The sequence below is a fragment of the Oncorhynchus tshawytscha genome, linkage group LG10 (genome assembly GCF_018296145.1).
Source record: "Oncorhynchus tshawytscha isolate Ot180627B linkage group LG10, Otsh_v2.0, whole genome shotgun sequence".
Classification (NCBI taxonomy): Eukaryota; Metazoa; Chordata; class Actinopteri; order Salmoniformes; family Salmonidae; genus Oncorhynchus; species Oncorhynchus tshawytscha.
Window position 1 is genome coordinate 68,760,651 of NC_056438.1, and position 11,464 is coordinate 68,772,114.

The 11,464-nt window shown below is 44.9% G+C and overlaps 1 protein-coding gene across 1 annotated transcript; it reads right to left on the reverse strand.

Annotated features, from left to right (window-relative positions):
- Window positions 1-6,034: 6,034 nt before the first annotated feature.
- LOC112260801 (carbonic anhydrase 4-like) lies at window positions 6,035-11,252 on the reverse strand. Its single transcript, XM_042328929.1, has 9 exons — window positions 11,166-11,252; window positions 9,232-9,298; window positions 9,114-9,140; window positions 8,776-8,946; window positions 8,483-8,631; window positions 7,773-7,868; window positions 7,581-7,659; window positions 7,256-7,419; window positions 6,035-6,481 (listed from the first exon to the last, which is right to left on the reverse strand). Exons 2-9 carry the CDS (start codon window positions 9,296-9,298, stop codon window positions 6,290-6,292), a joined length of 945 nt encoding a protein of 314 aa, XP_042184863.1. The 5' UTR covers window positions 11,166-11,252; the 3' UTR covers window positions 6,035-6,289.
- Window positions 11,253-11,464: the final 212 nt, after the last annotated feature.

Here is an 11,464-nt window from a genome sequence, read left to right on the forward strand (position 1 = left end):
GGGGGGCTTACAGGGAGTATGGCTATGCCAGGTAGGAGACCTGCGCAAACTCCCTGTGCTTACCGGGGGCTGGAGAGACCGGGCAGGCACCGTGTTATGCTGTGGAGCGCACGGTGTCTCCAGTGCGGGTGCACAGCCCGGTTCGGTATATTCCAGCTCCTCGTATCGGCCGGGCTAGAGTGGGCATCGAGCCAGGTAAGGTTGGGCAGGCTCGGTGCTCAAGAGCTCCAGTGCGCCTGCACGGTCCGGTCTATCCAGTACCACCTCCACACCCCAGCCCTCCGGTAGCAGCTCCCCGCACCAGGCTTCCTGTGCGTGTCCTCGATCCAGTACCACCAGTTCCAGCACCACGCACCAGGCCTTCAGTGTGCCTCGCCTGTTCAGCGCAGCCAGCGCTTTTCTCCTCTCCTGCGCTGCTGGAGTCTCCCGCCTGTTTAACGCAGCCAGAGCCTTCCTCCTCTACAGCGCTGCCGGAGCCTCCCGCCTGTTCAGCGCAGCCAGAGCCTTTCTCCTCTACAGCGCTGCCGGAGCCTCCCGCCTGTTCAGCGCAGCCAGAGCCTTCCTCCTCTACAGCGCTGCCGGAGCCTCCCGCCTGTTTAGCGCAGCCAGAGCCTTTCTCCTCTCCTGCGCTGCCGGAGTCTCACGCCTATCTAGCGCTGTTAGAGCTTTCCTCATCTCCAGCGCTGCCGGAGTCTTCCGCCTGTTTAGCGCAGCCAGAGCCTTCCTCCGACACAGCGCTGCAGGAGTCTCCCGCCTGTTCAGCGCAGCCAGAGCTGCCAGTCTGCATGAAGCAGCCAGAGCTGTCAGTCTGCATGGAGCAGTCAGAGCTGTCAGTCTGCATGGAGCAGTCAGAGCTGTCAGTCTGCATGGAGCAGTCAGAGCTGTCAGTCTGCATGGAGCAGCCAGAGCTGTCAGTCTACATGAAGCAGCCCGAGCTGCCAGTCTGCATGAAGCAGCCAGTCTACATGGAGCAGCCAGAGCTGTCAGTCTACATGAAGCAGCCCGAGCTGCCAGTCTGCATGAAGCAGCCAGTCTACATGGAGCAGCCAGAGCTGTCAGTCCGCATGGAGCAGCCAGAGCTGTCAGTCCGCATGGAGCAGCCAGAGCTGTCAGTCTGCATGGAGCAGCCAGAGCTGTCAGTCCGCATGGAGCAGCCAGAGCTGTCAGTCTACATGAAGCAGCCCGAGCTGCCAGTCTGCATGAAGCAGCCAGTCTACATAGAGCAGCCAGAGCTGCCAGTCTGCATGAAGCAGCCAGAACTGTCAGTCTGCATGGAGCAGTCAGAGCTGTCAGTCTGCATGGAGGAGCCAGAGCTGTCAGTCTACATGAAGCAGCCCGAGCTGCCAGTCTGCATGAAGCAGTCAGTCTACATGGAGCAGCCAGAGCTGTCAGTCCGCATGGAGCAGCCAGAACTGTCAGTCTACATGAAGCAGCCCGAGCTGCCAGTCTGCATGAAGCAGCCAGTCTACATGGAGCAGCCAGAGCTGTCAGTCTGCATGAAGCCGCCAGAGCTGTCAGCCTATATGGAGCAGCTAGTGCCGCCAGTCTGCCCAGCGCCGCCAGTGCCCCCAGTCTGCCCAGCATCGCCAGTCTGCCCAGCGCCATCAGTCTGCCCAGCATCGCCAGTCTGCCCAGCATCGCCAGTCTGCCCAGCATCGCCAGTCTGCCCAGCATCGCCAGTCTGCCCAGCACCGCCAGTCTGCCCAGCGTCGTCAGTCTGCCCAGCGTCGTCAGTCTGCCCAGCACCGCCAGTCTGCCCAGCGTCGCCAGTCTGCCCAGCGTCGCCAGTCTGCCCGGCGCCGCCAGTCTGCCCGGCGCCGCCAGTCTGCCCGGCGCCGCCGGTCTGCCCAGCATCGCCAGTCTGCCAGACTCTTCCAGATCTGCCAGTCAGCCAGACTCTTCCAGATCTGCCAGTCAACCAGACTCTTCCAGATCTGCCAGTCAACCAGACTCTTCCAGATCTGCCAGTCAACCAGACTCTTCCAGATCTGCCAGTCAACCAGACTCTTCCAGATCTGCCAGTCAACCAGACTCTTCCAGATCTGCCAGTCAACCAGACTCTTCCAGATCTGCCAGTCAGCCAGGATCTGCCAGTCAGCCAGGATCTGCTGAAACCACCAGCCAGCCAGGAGCTGGTAGATCTATCTACCTGCCTGAGCTTCCTCTCACTCCTGAGCTTCCTCTCACTCCTGAGCTTCCTCTCACTCCTGAGCTTCCTCTCACTCCTGAGCTTTCTCTCACTCCTGAGCTTTCTCTCACTCCTGAGCTTTCTCTCACTCCTGAGCTTTCTCTCACTCCCGAGCTTCCCCTCAGTCCCGAGCTGCCTCGGTCCCGAGCTGTCCTTCAGTCCCGATCTGTTCCTCAGTCCAGTGGGTTTCTGGGTGAGGACTACTAGGCCATGGTCGGCGGCGAGGGTGGACTATCCAGGGACGAAGGGAGAGGGGACTAAGACATTAAAGGAGTGGGGTCCACGTCCCGCGCCGGAGCCGCCACCATGGACAGACGCCCACCCGGACCCTCCCTATTGTTTTGAGGTGCGTTCGGGAGTCCGCACCTTAGGGGGGGGGTTCTGTCACGCCCTGGTCAAAGTATTTTGTGTTTATCTTTATGTATTTGGTCAGGCCAGGGTGTGGCATGGGGTTTTTGTAATTGTGGTGTGTTTGTCTTGGGGTTTTGGTGGTGGTATTGGGATTGTAGCTTAGTGGGTTGTCTAGCAAGGTCTATGGCTGTCTGGAGTGGTTCTCAATCAGAGGCAGGTGCTTATCGTTGTCTCTGATTGGGAACCATATTTAGGCAGCCATATTCTTTGAGTTTGTCGTGGGTGATTGTCCTTAGTGTCCTATGTGTACTCGTTGTTAGTTTGCACCAGATAGGCTGTTTCGGTTTCGTTTATTGTTTTTTGTAAGTTCGTGTTTCTTTGTTATATTAAACATGGATCGCAATCGACACGCTGCAGTTTGGTCCGACTCTCTTTCATCACCACTAGAAAACCGTTACAATGTCATTGCATTCCGGTTAAAAATGTGATTAAAATAAGAAATGTATGAAATGTGTGTTCATATGCCGTACATCCTGTTGCATGAATTTTCCTGCACAGCATGAAATGATAACTTTTAGAGTGCTCAAGGTTTTGAAAAGGCTTCTCAAGATTGTAATCGCCACATTAAATGTTCCTTCTTAATTTGCCCTAACAAAAAATGTAGCAACCCCTATAAAAAGTCCTTTAATTATAATCCACATAACAATACACATTTCCTTTTGCTGCAGGTCTATTTCCTGCTGTTTGAAACTGGCTCAAATTAAGATATGTGATCTTTATGTTCATGTTCATGATCTTTATGTGGCATTTTTACTTGGATTAAATGTCAGGAATTGTGAAAAACTGAGTTTAAATGTATTTGGCTAAGGTGTATGTATCTATTGCATCTTAGTCGCTCTGTCACTGCTCATCCATATATTTCATATTTATGTATTTTCATCCCTTTTTATCCCTCCTTTTATCCCTTTATTAGATTGTATGTATTAGGTTTTGTTGTGGAATTTGTTAGATATTAGATTTTGTTGTGGAATTGTTAGATATTACCTGTTAGATACTGCTGCACAGTCGGATCTAGAAGCATTAGCATTTCGCTACACTCGCAATAACATCTGCTAACCATGTGTATGTGAATAAGACAATTTGATATGATTTGACTAGTCTCCCAGTCCCTGCAGCTGAAAAACATCCCACACAGAATTATGCTGCCACCACCATGCTTCACCGAAGGGATTGTGCAAGGTTTCCTCCAGACGTGACACTTGGCATTCAGGCCAAAGAGTTCAATCTTGGTTTCATCAGACCAGGAAATCTTGTTTCCCATAGACTGAGGGTCCTTTAGGTGCCTTTTGGCAAACTCCAAGCAGGCCACTCTACCATAAAGTTCTGATTGGTGGAGTGCTGCAGAGATTGTTGTCCTTCTGGAAGGTTCTCCCATCTCCACAGAGGAACTCTGGAGCTCTGTCAGACTGACCATCTTGGTCACCACCCGGACCAGGGCCCTTCTCCCCGATTGCTCAGTTTGGCCGGGCGGCAAACTCTAGGAAGAGACTTGGTGGTTCCAAACTTCTTCCCATTAAGAATGATGGAGGCGTCTGTGTTCTTGGGGACCTTCAATGCTGCATAAATGTTTTGATATCCTTCCCCAGATCTGAACCTCGACACAATCGTGTTTTGGAGCTCTACGGACAATTGCTTCAACCTCATGACTTGGTTTATGCTCTGAAATGCACTGTCAACTGTTGGACCTTATAAGGACAGGTGTGTTCCTTTCCAAATCATGTCCAATCAATTGAAATGACCACAGGTGGACTCCAATCAAGTTGTAGAAACATCTCAAGGATTATCAATGGAAACAGGATGCACGTGAGCTCAATTTTGAGTCTCATAGCAATGCTTATGTAAATAGGGTTTATCTGTTTTTTATTTGTAATAATTTTCAAAAATGTCTAAAAACCTGTTTTTGCTACATTATTATGGGGAATTGTGTGTAAATTGATGAGGAAAATGTTTTATTTAAACCATTTTAGAATAAGGCTGTAACGTAACAAAAGGGAAGGTGTCTGAATACTTACGTTATATGCCTAGCCATCCACCCCGACCAACCACTCTACTTAGTTTTTGCCTTAAGTAACTATTTGTCTTATGTAACCATACCAAACGTAACACATCATACTATTTTTGGTGTCCTGGATTTACATCTTGTCTATGAAACCAGGATGTGGTTCTGGGTAAAGTTAATGATGCCTTGACCTTAACAAAGGTCACAGGACCAGTAAAAGCAAAATGCCCCAGTAACATCAAAGATCCACCAGCATATTGTACAGTAGGTATGGGTGCTCTTTTCGCCATATGCATATTTCTTTCGAGGCAAAACCCACTCATAACGGTGGTAGGTTTTGTGTTGAAGAAAGATGCATGTGCAGAAAACAACCCCATACTTACTTTCAAATTGGGTGGTGGATCTTTGATGTCATGGGGCTATTTTGCTTCCACTGGTCCTGGGCCCTGTTCAGGTCAACGGTAATTGGGCGTCAATCAGACGTTCTTTTACAGTATTACACAACTTTGAACCCTGAACCCTGAACCACCCCCCCACACACACTTATTTGGGCTTCCAATCTGTGACATGTCATTTACACAAAGCAGTTTACTGTATGTGAACAAGTGTAACATACAGTACAGTTTGACTGCACAGCTTTGGAGTGATGCTAATACAGCTTGCTTTCAGATATCTTGGCAGTGCTTCAGTGAAATGACGTGTGCACTTATCACATGAAACACGCCCACAGTCTCCCAGAAAGCAGATAAACCTGATAATAAATGCCATGGAATATGAGTATCTGCACAAGTTAGACACTGACAATCCAACATCAGAGAGGCCAGGTGGTGGCAAATGTCAAGATAGGTGACGTCACAAGTTTCAGGTGGTGGCAAATGTCAAGATATGTGACGTCACAAGTTTCAATTGCATTGATACCATCATTACCACCTTTCTTTCTCTCCCTTATCTCAATCCATCTGTCTCATTCTCATTCTCTCATTCCAGGAGAAATGTCAGAATATTTGAGAAATTGCACATGACACTGGAAGTCTGGCTGGCTGACAACAACCTTGAAGTTCCCCTGACTTCAGAATCTGGAAAGGCTTTTTCTCCTCTGTATCTTTCTCACTCAAGCATTCACAAGGGCACCCACACAGCCCCCCAGCACTGCCCCTTCAAATACCACTGTTTGATTTTCAAATCCAAACAACGAGAGGTCTCAAGCCCACAGGAATTATTTTGTTGTTGTTGAGAGAACCAATCAAAGCTCAAGCCAGCTTTTGCGTGAATACTGCACCAACAACAGACTCCAGTTCAGACCAGTGTGTCACAGGTCTCCCTCGCTGTGTACCATGTGAGTCACATCAGCCAGGCTACAACATGGGCACACAAGCAGTCACTATAGCCAATGTAATAACAAAAATACATTGAATTTATCAATCATACCTCTCAAGTACATTGACATTCTTTATTGACTTCATGCTCGGGCTTAGTTTACAGTCATCACTGGTAGAAAACTCTGTAACCTGGGGCTATATTTACCAACCAAGGATTAAACACATTTCGCTATGATTGTTGCTTTTTCCAATAGTTTCTTCTTGGGGTCAAGATGACCCTTGTTGGTAATCGATATAAGGAAAATATGTTGGTAGATTGAGGGTTCATGGAGATATGGCAATGCACTTCAGGTAAGGAGTTATTCGCCGTCACTAAACCCTCAGCAGCATCCAGGCCAGGGCCATGAGGCCCAGAGAGGAGCACATTGTGGAGGCTCCCGACGCTGGACGGCCCTGGGTCGTCACCACCCAGTCGTTGACAGGCTGGATGTTCCTGAAGACGTTGGTCATCAAGGCAGAGGTGGAGTTGTGGTCAATGTGCAATGTTGTACTGAAGAGATCAATCTGAGGGGAAAAGGTTAATTAGTTTCAGATTGGATCATAGACATAAGTGTGACATCAAGCTGGCCCAATGGCTTTATCCACTGGGCACAAGTGTCAGTTCAACATCTAGTTTTAATTGAGCTGCCAAATAACGTGAAATCAACTAAACTTTGAGGCAATTGCTCTCCAAGTAAATAGATCACAAAAACGACAACTTTAAGGCATGTCATTGCATTCCGGTTAAAAATGTGATTAAAATAAGAAATGTATGAAATGTGTGTTCATATGCCGTACATCCTGTTGCATGAATTTTCCTGCACAGCATGAAATGATAACTTTTAGAGTGCTCAAGGTTTTGAAAAGGCTTCTCAAGATTGTAATCGCCACATTAAATGTTCCTTCTTAATTTGCCCTAACAAAAAATGTAGCAACCCCTATAAAAAGTCCTTTAATTATAATCCACATAACAATACACATTTCCTTTTGCTGCAGGTCTATTTCCTGCTGTTTGAAACTGGCTCAAATTAAGATATGTGATCTTTATGTTCATGACTTCTTGAAGAGACAATTAATACGTCACAATCTCTTTTGTTGGACCACCCCAGATGAAAGATCATGTTTGGTAATATTTTTGAATCATAACCTTTATAATGTTTCATAAGCAGAATGGATAAGGAATGGATCCTACACTTAAAGATATTAAAATACAGTCCGTGTTTCTTGTCAGAGCTATGTTTATTGTCTGCTAAGTAGAAATTGTGTTCAGTTTCTGGGGAAATTGTTGCACAAACTCACCAAGTCCTGGCTGACTTTGATAGGGTCCTTGAACACGGTCCAAACCACAGCCTCATTGCAATTTGGAGTGGTCAGGGAGCCAAGATAACGGTAGTATTTGGTACGGTCCACCCCTTCCAGGAGCTCATCCAATGAAATAGCATGAGTAATGTTTACAATATCATCTTGAGGAAGAGAGAAAGAAAAAACCTATATAAAATCATATGCTACTGAAATTGAACAAGAAAATGACTCATTTTGAATTCAAAGAGAAAACTAATGCCAAATCCTCTTCCAAACGTTATTTTGAGGAAGTAGTCAGAACCAGTCAAATTTCTCCTCTCACCTTTTAGTGTGATGTTGGCCAAGTAGGATGTCAGGGTATTCCAGGCTGCTGGTGAACCTGTTGCATTACCCGGCATGACCTGTTTGAAAAACAAAGACTTTAGTCATAGAAAACAGCAAGAAAACATTAAAATGCCTAATCTACTGTGGAAAAATGGATGCCATTTCTATGAAGGTTAAAGCATCCTCTCACCTCTATGAAGAAGCCAAGAGCAGCGAGTCCCGTGCTGTCTGCAACGGCCGTGGTCGTGTTACCGTCGTGCGAAGACTTGGCATTTACTATGTGCAACTGAAAGGTGAAGCATAACAGTTGATCTAAAAAGTTATCTGAATCCATTGGAAAATTAAAACGTTGTAATGATACATTTAAAAAGGTAGATTACAATCTGCTATATATACAGCTGTTTAAAGGTAATTTAAATGAATGATATATATATGCCCCCTGATTCTTAAGGAATAGAACTTATAAATGCCTCATGAGCTCAGTACAACAGTCGGATTATTACACCATTTATGAACATGAGAAAGGTTACATCTCCGCATATGTCAGCTTTCTAGTAAACCAAGTGGCAGGGATGCAGTTTGGCTGGAGGAATAATTCAGACTGGACTAAGGCTAAATGAAGACATTGACATTGATCCATTGTAGTATGGTATATGTGCATCAGTATGAGAAGTGTCACCCCATGTGACATGGGCTACATTCAGAATCTCAACCCTTCTCCCAAAGTTTACTAATACACTTCCACACATTAATTTAATAGGAATGGATTAGTGCTTGGAATATGGTGGAAACTCCCTCCAGGCATGCTTGCACTAATCCTTGAAGGAGGGGGGGTGGAAGAGGGGACACTAATGGAGAAAGGTTAAGAATAAGAATGCAGTAATGTTGTGTTGAACCTACCTCCATGGGGTAGCGGGTTCCATCCACTGTGTGCTCTGACCCAGGTACTGAGGTACCATTCCCCCAGTGGAGGTGAAACTGCAGGCTGTCATAGGCCTCAGACAGGGCCCCGCCTGTAACCTGGACACCACTTGTCAGTTCCACTTTGACTGAAAGAAAGAGAGGAGGAACAATAGGAGAGGAATTGGTTACATTTTGCACATAAGGGTTTCTGGTTTGGTTCATACATTATCCTCAAGTGGGACTTTGTGTGTATGGATTGAGAAAGCAAGGGATCCATCAATTCTCCTCACCAGTTTTGCCAGTGTTCTTGATATTCTTCATTGTATAGTTTTCTCCATATTTGGTGAAGTTGAAGGCAGTCAGAGTTTCATCGCCCACTGCTGATGCAGAGACGATGTTGATGGGAGACTGACGGGATCCATTGCAATGTTCACTGGCAATGGTGGACCAAGTGGTGTCATCTTAACATGGAATCAATCATACCATGGTGTCAATGTACCATTGTTTTATAAGAGTCATATAATATGCTAATAAATCAATTCTCTATTCAATTATCAACTGCTATCGTAATCACTTTAATTTGTGAGTAGAAATTACACTGTAATCAGTGGGTAAAATCAATACTTACCACAACTAGGATCATGGTAACACCACACTGTTACAATTGAAGAAGGGAAAAAGTTATGCAGAGTCACAACATTGATAGAAGAGTCACAGTCCAACAAAATAATAGAATAATCACTTACAACCGCCTGCAGCACCGTATGTAGTGGGGACAAAGAGTGTCGCAACGATAACCACAAGTCGATTCATCTGAAAGTGAGGTATAGGAAATTATGAATAGAGAGACCACTAAAAGCACCGACCAACACAAGACATCCATGCACTTAGAAAAGTGGTTGAAATTTGGTCAGTCCGCCCTGGTCTTAATTCTCTTCATCCACTACGTCCACAAACGTAGACGTCTACGATTGGTTCCGATTTAGTCGAATCCGTACTGGCCTTGATTTGACCCAAATATAGGCATTGATATTTCACAAGTTTGGACACTACTGTAGTCTACTGTGCTATCCAAACTTGTGAAACATGGACATCTATGATTGGTTCAGATTTGGTCCAGACGACCAAATTCATTAGTATAATACCCAGTGTGCTTTGAACATGTTAATTGTTATATATTGGTCATTTAGAAGACCCTTATCCAAAGTGACTTACAGTTGGTGCAATCAACTAAGGTAGATAAAGAACCACATTCAATATCACAGTCCTAGTGAGTAGGGGTGTTAACCCCGGTGTCCTGGCTGCAGATCTTAATTTGACCCAGATTAGATTTTTACATACCAAATAACCACATCATATGTTATAGCAATCTGTCAGTCGATGACAGTCTTTGACATGGCACACAGCCATTGGTTAATGCATGCAACATCTAAGCAGGGGAACGCAACTAAAATGTCTTTTGGGAAAGGCTGGCATTAAAACTCCCCCTTTATCTGTTGTTGGACATCTGTCAGGTTCTCCAGCAACACTGAATCCTTTTGTTTACTTTGTGTGCATCCAAGACGCAAACATGAGTAAATAGACATGTATTTTTGTTTGACAGTTTTCACTGATGCGGCTGATTGTTTTGAGTTGACTCACGATTGTTTGTATATACGGCTCCCGGAGCACATTTTCCTTTGTTATGTTGGCGGGTAAAGTATCGAGCTGATTACTCCGTTTCCTATCTCTTTTATTTTTGAATTAATTCTGTTAATTAGAAATAATTATTTCTGGTCTGAGTTATGACATGAGTTAGAATAAATGATGTCATGTTGAAACTACCTTGATGAATTCTGATTGTTTGCCATTATTGAATAGCGACTATCTTTATGATTTGATTTATGCATTATGGCATTTGATTTATTATTGTTTGTTCTCAGATTTTCATTCCAGCGCACTCTGAATCAATTACAAGTCAACAACAGTGAGACTAACCAACTCTGTGTCTTTCCTTCTGCCAAACCTTATTAGTTTTGTTCACCTGTTCACCAATTTCTTCTCCTGACCTAACCAGTCCCCCTGACCTAACCAGTCCCCCTGGCCTAACCAGTCACCCGAGTGCCAACACTCATTTTTAAAAACGTTTCTGTAACCGTTGTTGAAGTGTTCTGTTGGTTCTTCAGAACTTTGCACGTGACCACTGCCAGTTCTGATGCTTTTGGGCAAGTGGCAGATTTGAGCAATTTGAAATATTCCATAGGCCTACTGCAATCTTTTATTCCACACTGAAATCCTATATTATTTGGAAATGTTACTTTTGAACATGCACATAATGCTTTCTTTGTTGACATGTATATATAAGTGATTATGTATGGCTGAAATTTGGCCATAGAAACAATTTCCAAAACAATATGTATTTTCAACGTCCGGAAAATCATTTTAAACATCCATAAACAATGTATTTTCAATACCCCAACCTCACACTCTTTGCAATTCATCCCTTGGTAAATTACTAGGAAGCATGAAAACAAAAAAAATGAATAGTCACTGACTTCCCATCACATGATTTGGCATAAATGCAGTGAAACAGCCTAGTCAATGAGATGTGTGCCACTTCAAACATACCATATCTTAAAAGCAGGGCATATTATTCCATAAATGTATATGTATGTTAGCATCAATGCCAGAATCATCTTACCTTAAAGCCACACCTGTCTTCACCTCTCAGTCCTGTGCGCTCAGCCTCCCATCCTTCCTCTTTATATTCAGTGGCACACCCCAACTAGAAATAATAAACACACCTCCTTTTGTAACTCAGCCGGTGGGTTTCAAGTTGTGTGTTCAAAATTGTGTAATACTGTAAAAATAACGCCCATTTGGAAAGCAGAAGGTTAGGTGTACCTTTCCAGGAAAATGTATGCAGTACCTGTGGCAATGACAATAATGAAAGATTAACTTTGACCTTAAGAAAAATGAAACAGTCAGCTTTAGCAAACT

Excerpts from the sequence above, each read along its gene's own strand:
- LOC112260801 (XM_042328929.1), bottom strand. The coding sequence starts at position 9,298 with ATGAATCGACTTGTGGTTATCGTTGCGACACTCTTTGTCCCCACTACA. Across the intron at positions 9,141-9,231 it reads ATACGGTGCTGCAGGCGGTT|TGTGGTGTTACCATGATCCT; the intron begins GTAAGTGATTAT and ends CAATTGTAACAG. Across the intron at positions 7,420-7,580 it reads GGCCAACATCACACTAAAAG|ATGATATTGTAAACATTACT; the intron begins GTGAGAGGAGAA and ends CTCTTCCTCAAG.